General features: G+C 46.6%; 1 protein-coding gene across 1 annotated transcript in view; it reads left to right on the top strand.

Annotated features, from left to right (window-relative positions):
- LOC138514720 (collagen alpha-1(VII) chain-like) overlaps positions 1-14,565 on the top strand; it is a 1,453,166-nt gene that overhangs the window by 918,588 nt on the left and 520,013 nt on the right. Inside the window, exon 76 of the mRNA XM_069630120.1 lies at positions 13,729-13,764. Within this exon, the coding sequence (XP_069486221.1) occupies positions 13,729-13,764 (36 nt within the window). The remainder of the gene's footprint in view (positions 1-13,728; positions 13,765-14,565) is intronic.

Genomic DNA, 14,565 nt, shown 5'->3' with positions numbered 1-14,565 from the left:
CACTTGCTGTGGGCCGGGACCTGCCATTCTGCACCGGAATCTCCCAGGACTCACTCTGTCCTTGAGCCCAAAAATTGGGGGTCTGAGCATCTGTAGGACCAGATCTACTAGGGCATCCAATTCTGCTGCCTTCAAACTGGTCAGACTGCCATAAAAACCGAACTCAATGTCATCAAAGCCGAGCTCGATGCCATTGATGCTGAGAGATCCCACCAGTGCTACTTTCACATTGAGCTCTCTACTCACTCTATGCTGCTTCATGCCCTTGCTGAGCCCATCACCTGCTAGGTGCGAATTGACCACTCAAAACCAGGACCCGAATCAAACCACTGGAGAGTTACTTGTCGACTCAAACCAGGGGTTACGCCATGACTTGACCTGACTTGACCCATGACTCAACCTGACTTGCCCCTCAACACTGATGCTTTGCTGAACAGCACATCAGAGCAACAGGATCACTATTTTGACCACCACCACCCACCCACTTGAACCGCTGGAGTGTCACTCATTGACCATTCCCTGTGGATACAACCCGGCTTGGCTCGACTCAGCCCGACCGCGAAGAGATCCTGGTGAGGGCCCCAACCTGCATTGCTGAAATCCACTTTTGAGCCACACAGAGCTGCTGCATTTGAAGCCGCTACACTCCTGCTTGCTGCTTGGGCCGCCATGATCCACTGTACCCAAACAAACTGAGCTCAATCTGCTCACATCACTGCTCAAAACTGGGTTCTACACTGTCAACCCGCCAAAGAGCGAAACAAGGTACTGTAGATTAATAACTTCTCCCTTGGTCCACTTCTGCCCTAGAGACTTTTTAGCTCACTTTTGCACCTTTTTTCACCCAAAGATATATCCTTTTGGTGGTTAATAATTTACCTATCACCTCAGTATTCATAGTCAGAGTGCTACATTGTTCTATCTGTTGCAGCCTCACTATTATACCCACAGCGGTTTGGGGGGTTTGGACAGTGTTTTCTAGTTAGTTTTCTTGCAAATGGTGTGTTTGATTAAAGTATATATTTGTGTAGAACCTTGATTGGACATTCCCCTTTTTTGGACTGTATTACTGTGTTGTTTGGGTCACTACTTGATCACCTACACACCCCTCTTAAGAGCTTAGCCTTCACTCGGCCCACGTTACCACAAAAGGCAAAGGAGGTATATCTCTTTACTATACCTGTTTTACTTTTATGATTGTGTTGGCTCTTGGTTTGTAAAAGTGTGAGGGCGGGTTGGGCATTTTCACCCTTACTCGTCCTTGTACTCCTGCAAGCAGAATACAATTTGTCACAACAGGCAACAGAACCCACATTTCCAAAAACCCTCAAAACACTACTAAATCCAGTCATCAGTCACTGAGATCTTCCAGATACCTAGAGGTTAAGTCATCAACGACATTGGAGAGAAAGTCGACAAAGATATTCTAAAATGACCACAATATTGTTGTGTATGCAATAATGCCAGAATTCCTTCACTTATCCTGCTAAAACCCTGTGTGTGGCGCACCTCAGATAGTTGTGACAGTAAATGTCAGAGATATTGTCCATCCAGAGCAGATTAGAAGAGTCCTAACCATGGAAGAACCTGCCAGGAGTTACAAACATTTGAGGAAGAGACCTTATTCTTTCAGAGACCACTTCTTCAAGTAAAGATCTCTCCACATCTTCTGATCCAATCAGACATGCTGGAATTTGAGTCAATTACCAGATCTGGTGTGCATCCAACATTTTTTCACCTGTTCCAATTGTCCATGTGGTCTTTCCATCCCTGTAGTACAGTAAGGGCTTTAAAGTGCAGGAGCACCATCTGGTACCTAGTTGACCTCTTGCACAGGTGGTGCAACTGCAGCTTTAGTAGCACCCTGTAATGTAGGGGGGGTGGTACATGTCCTGAACAGAATAGGCAATTAAACCCACCAAGGGCGCTAACTTCCTGAGATTCAGATGATTTCGTGAATTACTTTATGTTGCAAACTTTGAGACTGGCAGCTGTAGGACAGCCATGACCATGTCCACCCGGAAGCCCAAAAACTCCTGAACCCGAAGTAGGAAGATCACCAGCTCAACCTGCCAAAACCATACTTGCTTGAGACTTGAAAATCATGTAATCTAGAAAAACTATCAGAATCACTCTTTGCTTTCTTAGACCGGGGGCTACCGGTTTTATCTACTTGGTGAAACACCGGGGAGTGATGGGAACACTAAGGAATTCCCACACATGACCTCTCTAAACAAACTGCAGAAAATTATTATTTTCAGATATGCACCCTGTAAGTCTAGGAGAACCAACGAATCCCCTGTCATGATGCCTACTCCCGGAGAACCAGTCCAGGACCAGCGTCCCCGGAAGCAGACATCATGTTCCCGGGGAAAAGGCCAGCAACCCCTAGTAGGGGCCCTTTGGACACTGTCCTGGCCCCTTTGGCGCCAGGCTCATTTTGGACCTCAGTCCTGGCGCCATAGGCGCCAGGCTCATAAAGGGAGTGTTTATGTGAACTTACCTGATGCAGACCGTGCTGCCAGATCCAGACCTCTTTGAGGCCTGAAAGGGACTATTTTACCTGTGGGACTATTTTGCCACTCGAGCGTGGCCGGGGAAGAATACGTACCTGGAACTACTTTGGGGGCTATTTAAGCCACGCCCAGACAGAAGCTCATGCTTCGCGTTGTTCTGCACCTAGCAGCTGGACGCTCACCGTGTCTGCTCCTGCATCCTGACTCCAGCCACGCCCGCCTCCATCCTGGAACACCTGAAAGGAAAGAAGAGAAGGGAAAAGGTGAACAGAAGAACATTACCTTCTTCTACCCGGAGTCCGGAGTCATCACGCCGGCGATCCTAAGGGAAGACATTTATTTGAAAGACGCATTGCGTTGCTCGCTGCAGCACCGCGTTCAACTCATCTGTTCGCGAGGCATCTCCATGCTCCTTAGCGACCATCTGCACGATCCGCCTCATACCTGCGCCTAAGGGGGAAGAGCAGAACAAAAGGTGGGCAAAAGGAACATATTGAGGAAAGCCAGATTTTCACCATAAGACTTACCTGATTATTGTTGGGAGAATCTTTCCTCATCTCGGGTCGGCGCCGCTTCTTCGGCAGTACCGTACCCCGGCCCCTATGGGGAAAAAAGACACACGCATAAGTGGGTGAATATAAGGACATTAAAGGAACCACCCATCATAAACTCACCTGAATTTACCTTCTGCGAATTGTTTCCTCTACGCAAAATCTTCACTCAGCACCTGTGATAAAAGGGATACGAGACGGACTACTGAATATAAAGGCAAATAGAAAAGGAGGCCAACTCTTGAACTTTTAGAACAGTATACTTACGGCATCTTGCCAGGAAAGTCAAGTAAGCTTGGAACCTCACCAATCCGAACACCAGTGAAGTAACTGGATATAATCGCACCCCTGCACCAGAAGCAGGATGGAGAGCTCATCCTTTCAAACCTTAAGGTGAGAGTTAACAGGGAATTTCAGAGGTGGTCTGAGGAGAGTGAAAGAGGGAAGTGGGAGGCCGACGCGCTACTCCGCAGGTAGTTAATCCCCTTTCTCCATCTGCAGAAGGATTCTCCTGCGAGTCAGACAAGCGAGATTTAGGGGTTCTGTCCAGTCGGTCTTCCGAGTTCTGCGCATCACCTTAGAAGAGGCCGCAGCAGTCCAGACCTGGTCAGCGTCTCCGTGTGAGTCAGGTGAGCGTTATATCCCCCTCTGGAAATATGGATGCCCTCCCCTTTGAAGTGGTGAGAAATGACCCAGCTGTTAAATTCACAGAAATTGGCCACCAATCAACATTTTTCCTTTTCGGATGGACACTAGGAAAAGATTTTCTCAGGAATCACTAGGAGTGACATGCTGTTGGCACGATTGCTGCCTTGCTTGTGACGTCTAGCACCTCCTTGACAATCAGTACCTTGTCTTCCATGGCAAATCGCTCTGGAAGAGGAAGTCCTTCCTGGAATGGATTATGTAATACAATTCGAGATTGGAACCTCGTATGGCTGAAAAACCAAGGCGGTGACAATGATTCAGGCATTTATCTGCCAGTATGGGCCAGTAGGGGCCTGATCTACCGGCAGGTCAGGCCTACCGGCAGACTTGTAGTTTACTAGTCTGGAAAAGTACTGTTATATGTTATTACCGGCACCTTATTTCCAGACCGACAAACTTGTAATGAGGCCGATATTCTGATAACAATTTCCAATTCAGAAGAAAAGGGGCTGTATGCCCCCCAGAACCAGAGGAACTCCCACCCCAACTGAGATTCTCGCTCGCACTAATCTCTGCCTTTCCCTTTTAAAACCATCAACAATCTGACACACAGTGGTCTGCCGTGGAAAAGAAAGAATGTTGCTTGAAATTGTCCCAGTATTGAGACGCGCCACAACTTCAGACAAGCGAGATTTGGGGGTCCTGTCCAGTCGGTCTTCCGAGTTCTGTGCATCACCTTAGGAGAGGCCGCAGCAGTCCAGACCTGGTCAGCGTCTCCGTGGGAGTCAGGTGAGCGTTACAGAACGCGAAGCCTTCCTACAATTTCCCACCCAGGCGCTATGGAGACTTCCGAGACTGATCAGTTGGCCCACCTATTGGGGGAATTACGGGCCGAAGTGCATTCCGCTCGTCAGGAGACTAACGCTCTCAGGAGAGAACTAATTGTATCTAAGGAACAAACTGATGACCTTGCCAGGCAGCTATTGCAAGGTCAGGCTGGACAAACTCCCCTACCAGGTTCAGGGGGTATTCCCGCCCCAGTGGTTTCAAGTAACCCAGTGCAAATTAATCTACCTGGAAATATGCCGTTGGCCCCACCTGAACGTTTTGCCGGGGACCCCAAAAGATTTGCAGTATTCATGAATCAATGCGATTGCACTTCCTCTGCAGACCTGGGGCCTTTCCTAACGACCAAACCAAGGTAGCTTTTGTATTATCATATCTCAGCGGCTGTGCTGCCGATTGGTCAGTTCCACTGGTCGCTCAAGATGACCCAATACTCTGGGATTTTCAAGGCTTTCAGACACGCATGGATAGATTATTTGCTCGGCACTCTCAGGGACAGGCCCTGGACAACGAACTTCTGTCCCTACGACAGGGTAACCAGGATCTCTTAGCCTATATCGCAACCTTCAATAGGTTGGTTGTGGAGACTGGGTGGCCAGAGGATAAAAGAATCACGTTATTTCATCGAGGTCTACGTGGAGAACTTAAGGATGTCCTGGCCCAAGTTGTAAATCCGCCCCAAGACTGCATGGAATATATAGACTTAGTGGTCCAATTAGATCACAGGCTTCAAAACAGAAAGGCAGATCGATCCAAGTTTGAGACACGGGTGTTGGTCAAGACTCACGTTAACCCCAAGGGTGCCAATGTTTCTGAACCTATGCAAATTGGAGGGGTTAAAGGACCTTTAACTCAAAAAGAACGTGAAAGAAGACGGCAGATGCGATTATGTCTTTATTGTGGGGCTTCTGGACACTTTTTACGAGATTGCCCAGTAAAACCGCCCAAGAAGGCGGTAGGAGCTGCGGATAAGAACCATATGGAACCTGATTCGGGAAACGACCATGCCCGACAAGCGTAGGGGTCCGCTTGCCGAGCCTGAAAACTAACTCTCAGACCTCACACTTCATCATGCCAATGGTCCTCGTAGATCCGGAACAGCCTGGGCGGTTGCATGCAATAAAGGCATACATCGATAGTGGGGCTATAGGAAACTATGTGGATCGTGAATTGGCTTCCAGGATCAACCTCCCTCTTCGTCTTAAAACCAGTAAAGAGGTCATCACGACAGTAGATGGAACCGAAATCGCCTCTGGGCCGGTAACACATTCCACTGCAGAGGTGACATTAGTGGGTCAGGACGGGCATCGGGAGGCTGTTGTGTTTGACGTAATCAAGGCTTCACAGTTTCAGGTAATTCTAGGAATCCCTTGGTTAGAAACACATAATCCTCGAATTGACTGGCGAGCGAAGAGGATAACCTTTCCGGATTGTGCACAAACCTGTTATCCAGGAAATCCAAATATAGGCCTGGCTACAGTAACCCCTGCCACTTTGCAAATACCGCCGGAATACCAAGAATTTCAAGACGTCTTCCAAAAGGAACAGGCCAACACGTTACCCCCTCACAGGTCGTACGATTGCCAAATCGATCTGATGCCCGGTGCACAACCCCCTTGTAGCAGGATTTATGCTCTTACTGAACCCGAGAATCTTCATTTGCAACAATATTTAGATCAGCACCTAGCCAATGGTTTCATTCGCCTGTCAAAGTCTCCTGCATCCTCGGCTTTGTTCTTCGTGCCAAAAAAAGAAGGCGACCTCAGAACTTGTATCGACTACCGTGCATTGAACCAGATAACTGTTAAAAACCGTTACCCTTTGCCTCTGATCCCTAAACTTCTTGACCAGGTGAAGGATGCCTGCATATACACCAAGTTAGATCTCCGGGGGGCTTACCATCTGGTGCGAGTAAAGGAAGGCGACGAATCGAAAACTGCCTTCCGCACCAAATATGGACTATTCGAGTACCAGGTGATGCCTTTCGGATTGTGCAACGCACCTGCTGCCTTCCAAAACTTCATGAACGATGTCCTTTGGGAACTCATCGATATTTGTGTTGTCGTATATATCGATGACATTCTTGTGTACTCCTCTTCGGAATCTGATCACAAAAAGCACGTCAGGGCAGTTCTTGAGAAATTGCGCCAACACAAACTGTTTGCAAAACTTGAAAAGTGTGTTTTCCATACCACGGAAGTCGAGTTTCTTGGTTTCATCCTGACACCTAAAGGAGTCCGAATGGACTCGCGAAAAGTGGATGCCATCCTCAAATGGCCATCGCCTAGCTCTGTGAAAGGCGTTCAAAGCATGCTTGGCTTTGCCAATTTCTATCGCAGATTTATCCCGGAATTTTCACGTATTGCACAACCCATCACTGCACTCTTGAGGAAAAATAAACGCTTCGAATGGTCTGAGGAAGCCGAACAGGCCTTTCAGGAATTAAAAGCTAAATTTACCTCCGCACCTGTATTAAAACACCCGCGTCCAGATCTCCCATACATAGTCAAAACCGACGCATCCAGCTTAGCCATGGGAGCTGTCCTGTCTCAAAGAGATCCCGAAACTAACCAACTGCACCCCGTAGCATTTTGGTCCAGAAAATTCTCAGCACCTGAGGTCAATTATGCAATCACCGACAAAGAGTTATTAGCCATTAAGTCCGCTTTTAAGGCTTGGAGGCATTATCTTCTTGGCGCTAGACATACCATCACGGTGATCACTGACCACCGGAACTTACAATATTTGAAAACTGCCAAAGCTCAATCATCACGTCAGCTCCGATGGGCTTTGTTTTTTGCTGAATTCGATTTTGTAATTACCTACCGTCCTGGCAGCAAGAATGGCAAAGCGGACGCTCTATCCCGAATAGGAATGGGAGAAACAGATAAAAACTCAGAACCTGTACCGATAATTCCCGAACAAAGAATTCTGGGAATGACCTCTTTACAAACACTGGAAGACATTCAAGCTAGAGTTAAACAACTCCTAGACCCTACAGCCTTGCAGGATTGGATTCAAAAGGGGTCTTACTTTACTGTCAATGATGATCTACCTTACTTCCAAGGGCACTTATTTCTACCACACAAAGAATTACAAGAACTGGTTATTTCTCGTTATCATGATACTCTAATAGAGGGGCTCCCAGGTTTTGCCAAGACGGAAGAAAAGGTTAAACAACAGTTCTGGTGGCCCTCTTGGCGAAAGGACATTAAATCCTTTGTGATGTCCTGTGGTGTTTGTGCCCAAAATAAAGGTAAAAAAAAAAGACCAGCCGGCCTTCTTCAACCCTTAGACATTCCACCGGCACTTTGGCACACCTTGTCACTGGATTTTATTACGGACCTGCCTCCTTGTTATGGATATAACACTATTCTTGTTATTGTGGATATATTTTCCAAAATGGCCCACTTCATTCCATTAAAAGGTTTACCTTCAGCTTCTGTCCTAGCCACGGAATTCCTTGAAAATATCATTTGTTTACATGGAAGCCAATTCATTTCCCATTTTTGGAGAAAGTGTTGTCAGCTGGCACAAATCGACGTAAGATTATCAACCAGCCACCACCCTCAGACCGATGGTCAAACAGAGAGGACTAACCAGACCCTTGAACAATATTTACGGTGTATGTTGCATCAATCTGAAAGTAATTAGAAGGATATTCTTTGGATTGCCGAATATGCATACAATAATTCGGTACATTCTGGAACTGGGCAAAGTCCTTTTTATACCTTATATGGGCATCACACTCGAAACTCAGATCTTGACTCGCCTCAAAGCCTCGAAATGCCCGCAGTAGACCATCTGCATTCTACAATAACTCAAGCTTTCAAAGAAGCAACTACACATTTACAGCAAGCCAAAAGAAAATACAAGAAGAATGCTGATCTCCGTCGAAGTGAGACACCTCTATACCAAATAGGAGACCAAGTATGGCTGGCTACCAGACACTTATCGCTCAAAGGACCTCGAACTTTTAACCCAAAATATTTGGGGCCTTACTCAATTACGGCCATAATCAACCCAGTGGCCGTCAAACTCGACCTACCAGCTAATATGCGGATTCACCCTGTTTTTCATGTATCATTTTTGAAACCAGTACAACCTGGAACCCGATTAATCAAGCCACCAGAACCTATCCAAATAAATGGAGAACCTGAATTCGAGGTGAAGAACATTTTAGATTCCAAGGTGTCAAAGTCAAAACTTTTCTATCTAATAGATTGAAAAGGATACAGGCCTCAGGAAAGGTCTTGGGAACCTAGTGACCATGTACATGCACCTCGGTTAATAAAAAAATTCCACCGGAATTTCCCAAAAAAAACGAAACCCCCGGAGAGAACAATCTTGGGAGGGGTCTTGGGGGGGGAGTGCTGTCATGATGCCTACTCCCGGAGAACCAGTCCAGGACCAGCGTCCCTGGAAGCAGACATCATGTTCCCGGGGAAAAGGGCAGCAACCCCTAGTAGGGGCCCTTTGGACACTGTCCTGGCGCCTATGGCGCCAGGCTCATTTTGGACCTCAGTCCTGGCGGCATAGGCGCTAGGCTCATAAAGGGAGTGTTTATGTGAACTTACCTGATGCAGACTGTGCTGCCAGATCCAGACCTCTTTGAGGCCTGAAAGGGACTATTTTACCTGTGGGACTATTTTGCCACTCGAGCGTGGCCGGGGAAGAATACGTACCTGGAACTACTTTGGGGGCTATTTAAGCCACGCCCAGACAGCAGCTCACGGTTCGCGTTGTTCTGCACCCAGCAGCTGGACGCTCACCGTGTCTGCTCCTGCATCCTGACTCCAGCCACGCCCGCCTCCATCCTGGAACATCTGAAAGGAAAGAAGAGAAGGGAAAAGGTGAACAGAAGAACATTACCTGCTTCTACCCGGAGTCCGGAGTCATCACGCCGGCGATCCTAATAGAAGGCATTTATTTTAAAGAAGCATCGCGCTGCTCACTGCAGCGCCGCGTTCCACTCACCTGTTCACGAGGCATCTCTGTGCTCCTTAGCGACCATCTGCATGATCCGCCGCATACCTGCGCCTAAGGGGGAAGAGAAGAACAAAAGGTGAGCAAAAGGAACATATTGAGGAAAGCCAGATTTCGCCATAAGACTTACCTGATTATTGTTGGGAGAATCTTTCCTCATCTAGGGTCGGTGCCGCTTCTTCGGCAGTACCATACCCCGGCCCCTATGGGGCAAAAAGACACACGCATTAGTGGGTGAATATAAGGACATTAAAGGAACCACCCATCATAAACTCACCTGAATTTACCTTTGGCGAATTGTTTCCTTTACGCGAAATCTTCACTCAGCACCTGTGACATAAGGGATAAGAGACGGACTACTGAATATAAAGGCAAATAGAAAAGGAGGCCAAATCTTGAACTTTTACAACAGTATACTTACGGCATCTTGCCAGGAAAGTCAAGTAAGCTTGGATCCTCACCAATCCGAACACCAGTGAAGTAACTGGATATGATCGCACCCCTGCACCAGAAGCAGGATGGAGAGCTCGTCCTTTCAAACCTTAAGGTGAGAGTTAACTGGGAATTTCGGAGGTGGTCTGAGGAGATTGAAAGAGGGAAGTGGGAGGCAGACGCCCTACTCCGCAGGTAGTTAATCCCCTTTCTCCATCTGCAGAAGGATTCTCCTGCGAGTCAGACAAGCGAGATTTAGGGGTTCTGTCCAGTCGGTCTTCCGAGTTCTGCGCATCACCTTAGAAGAGGCCGCAGCAGTCCAGACCTGGTCAGCGTCTCCGTGTGAGTCAGGTGAGCGTTCCATCCCCTTCTGGAAATATGGATGCCCTCCCATTTGAAGTGGTGAGAAATGACCCAGCTGTTAAATTCACAGAAATTGGCCACCAATCAACATTTTTCCTTTTCGGATGGACACTAGGAAAAGATTTTCTCTGGAATCACTAGGAGTGACATGCTGTTGGCACGATTGCTGCCTTGCTTGTGACGTCTAGCACCTCCTTGACAATCAGTACCTTGTCTTCCATGGAAAATCGCTCTGGAAGAGGAAGTCCTTCCTGGAATGGATTATGTAATACAATTCGAGATTGGAACCTCGTATGGCTGAAAAACCAAGGCGGTGACAATGATTCAGGCATTTATCTGCCAGTATGGGCCAGTAGGGGCCTGATCTACCGGCAGGTCAGGCCTACCGGCAGACTTGTAGTTTGCTAGTCTGGAAAAGTACTGTTATATGTTATTACCGGCACCTTATTTCCAGACCGACAAACTTGTAATGAGGCCGATATTCTGATAACAATTTCCAATTCAGAAGAAAAGGGGCTGTATGCCCCCCAGAACCAGAGGAACTCCCACCCCAACTGAGATTCTCGCTCGCACTAATCTCTGCCTTTCCCTTTTAAAACCATCAACAATCTGACACACAGTGGTCTGCCGTGGAAAAGAAAGAATGTTGCTTGAAATTGTCCCAGTATTGAGACGCGCCACAACTTCTCTGGCGCATTTGCAAAGCCTGGAAGTGATATATGTCTACATCTCGAAAATTGTTGTTTTGCTCTCATAGAAAGTGGGTCGAGACTCCCCACCCTCCCGCAGCCCTCCCACCACCCCTCAAAACAAGCACACCCACTAATATTGCCAAACCCAAACACCGCCTTTAGATTTTGTGGGTCAAATTTGGCCAAAAACATTCAAACAAAAATAATTCCACCTTTTACTCTGCGGACATCAGACCCAATAACAGCTGGAAGTAGCCGACCGACTGGGTCCCTCCCCAGCCAGCTCTGCCAAAAACACAAGACGGGAGGGCTCCTTTGGTTTGTATTTTGAACAATCGTGCATCATTTTTGACAGAAATGTTCCATTATCATTGCAATGTTCTAATTAAAAAGAATTGTCATCATCTGATACTTTGCCCACCTGGCATTTGGACAACGGCAATAAGCAAGATGCCAGCCAAATTGTCTGTGATTTAATCATTTGCACAACATTTAATTAATATCAAATGAACATTTTAATTGAAAGTCCAATACATTCATCCAAATATCAAACATAGACCTCCTAAACCTCTCTGCACTTGTTTTTGAATGCTCCAATGTTTGACTAATATTGTTGGCCTCATGTGCTTACAACTGCACCATTTGCCACTACATTTCAAGTAAAGTGTTGTTTAAATCACACACTGTTTACCAGCACCAATAAATTTGCATGCTTAAAAATTTCACATTTTTTGCCACTTAGGTCATTAAACATTCCTTAAAAACACCAACTTCTTCTCAGATTTAGTCTTGCAAATCTGCAAAGGCGCGATCACTGTAAATCGCTGCACATAACATGTTCTGTTTATCATTTGCGTGGCAGCCATTTTGACACCAGCTGAAAGCACTATGCACGTTGCTCACCATTTCAATTGATACAGAAATTGTGTTAATTGCCCAGATAACGCTGGGGACCTCAACACTAAATAGAAACCTATGGCGCCTCCTGTTCATTATGCCTAGGTTCTGCTCTCTGTAACCCACGAGCTATCCTTCATAATGTTGTAACTAAGACATCTGCTTGCAACAGCTCCTCGAGGCCCACAGGCTGTAGTGCGCTTTACAAATACAAAAATAAATAAATAAATAAACAATGGCGAAGGGCACATATGAAACCAAAGATGCAGTACATATAAACAGCGCCGGCTAATGGGCCAGCTTTGCATCAGATTTGTAGCCGGATCTCGGGATCCGGCCATCCTCCACCCATAAAGCGCGTTTGAAAGAAGAAGGAGAAAAAAAAAGCGCTTTCTGCGCTACGGTATGGAGTGGGGGGCGGAGCCGCAAACAGTACATTGGCGCCATGAGCGCTCTTCGGGCTCCGCCCGATACCCATGTCACCGACAGCATGTGCCCTCAGCCAAGGCAGACCTTCGGCGAATCTGGGGACTCGCATCAGTGAACTAATCTGCTCTGTGCAAGCGCACTGTGCATAGCCTGTGTGCACAGTCTACTCACACAGAGCAGATTACACAACTGAGGCGAGCCCCCAGGTTCACCGGTGGTCAAAGACCCTGTGACTGAGCAGAAAGCAGAATCCATTTGGAAAAGGCAATGATCACCGAGCCTCCAGCTTCGCGGCCTCTGTGATAATTGCCTTTCCCAAATGAATTCTAGTATTTGTAGTTTTGGGATGTCAAAGACATTTTGACACAGATGGCTTGAAAAGTATACAAACCATAGTAAGGTACGCGTACTATGGTGTGCCATTTCTAAACAATTATTTTGAACATTTCCATTCACCAGAGTTCAACTAGCAGCCCCGCCCCGCCCCCTACGAACACCCCCCCTCTTACAAAACTTAGCACCAACAACGACCCATGAGATCCCCCTCCAAATGGTTTCCATTTCCAGCACTGCAAAGAAGAGTAACAACATGAAGAAGCTGCATTACCTGCCCTATTTAGGCACAATAAGCTTGCAATAGGGTATTTAAAAAAGAAAACCAACAAAGAAGGAGATCAAATAAAAAAAGGTACCAGCAGAGAAAGAGACAGGTACAGGATGAGGCTATGAGCCCACAGGAGGAACATGCTATCACAGGATTGGACAGTTTGAAGTCAGATGTTTAGAAAAGGTTGCACATTCAGCTAGAGCTACCTTGAGAGCCCAGTGATGCTGGGGGATGTTGTTTATTTGTCATTGTATTTTCCAAACGCTGGTGAGTGTCTTCACATAGAATTTTCAATACATCCTTACTATCCTTATGTTTATTAGGACTTCCCTCTCTGGTGATTTTTTTTAAACCTTGTGCATTACTTTGACACCCTTTAAGGCACGGTTCTGCAACCTACGGCTCACCATGTTTTTGGACTACAACTCCCATCAGCCTTAGTTGCAGAGTTACTGGAGAGGGCTAATGGGAGTTGTAGTTCAAAACCTCTCGACAGGTTGCATAAATAAAAGTCAAGTACGTGAAACCCTACAGGTCATGGTTGCCGAAGGGCGGGGCCATTAGGGGGGGCACTGTGGGGGCAGATTTGGCTGCTCCATAGAAACCGTTGTAGAAATGCCCTATCATTACTCACCCCAACTGCCCCAGTTTGAAGCATTAAACATTAAATGCACATACCGCAGGATTCCATGTTGACTGCACATTTCTGTTGTCATTTGCATGCATGTTTTTAACCTCAAAATGTTATTTTTATTTTCTAGGGAGAGAAGGGCGAAGAAGGGGAAAAAGGACAAAAGGTACAGAAGACATTGTTGAAAGCAACTGCCCTGTTTCACTTAGAACACCTTCTACCAGTGAAAATCCTACTGGAAATCAGGGACAATGTCAACATGCGTCAACACCTAATAGAATCTGCCCTCGACATGTGGTTGGAACTTAATAGCCTCAACTTCAGAAAGTCTATTACAGGGGTCTGAACATGCTGCTCTTCAGATATTTTGTGCTTCGACTCCCATGATCCCTCACCTTCGACTACGCTGGAAAGGGCTGATGTGTGTTGTAGTCCAAAACTTCGGAAGAAACAAAGGTTGCAGACGCCTGCTCTATGGTGAAAATACATTAGCAGCATGTCCCTAGAGCTTGCAGAATCACACATTTTCTGATAAAAAAAGACTCCATCTAAAGGGATTACTTCTTTATTTGAAGGAGGAAACTTGTTCTTTATTTTTCTTGCTGTAAAATAATACTTTGGCAATTTGTGGCCTGCGGCTTACATTTGTCTCATACACATTTACTCTCTCAGGCTCTGAGGGCCGAACATTTAGTGAAAATACTAAAGTTAGTAGAGAAACTCCCAGAATACCCCTTGTTTTTGCATATTAAGTAGCTTTGGGTTCTCACCCTAAATTACAAGGGTAATCCAGACGTGGAACCCTTGCTCACTGTTCTTAGAGAGGCCCAACTCCACCTCACTGACGAGGCCCAACCAGGCCAAAACACGTGTCTGGGGTTGCTGTTGGTACTCTTGTTCAGAAGAGAATTACCAGGCATTTCGGTGCTGGACTGCCCTTGGACAAGACAAGGACTGATATGTAGTG

Source organism: Ambystoma mexicanum, chromosome 12 (genome assembly GCF_040938575.1).
Source record: "Ambystoma mexicanum isolate Mex_15411 chromosome 12, UKY_AmexF1_1, whole genome shotgun sequence".
Classification (NCBI taxonomy): domain Eukaryota; kingdom Metazoa; phylum Chordata; class Amphibia; order Caudata; family Ambystomatidae; genus Ambystoma; species Ambystoma mexicanum.
This window is presented reverse-complemented; position numbering and strand designations above follow the sequence as displayed.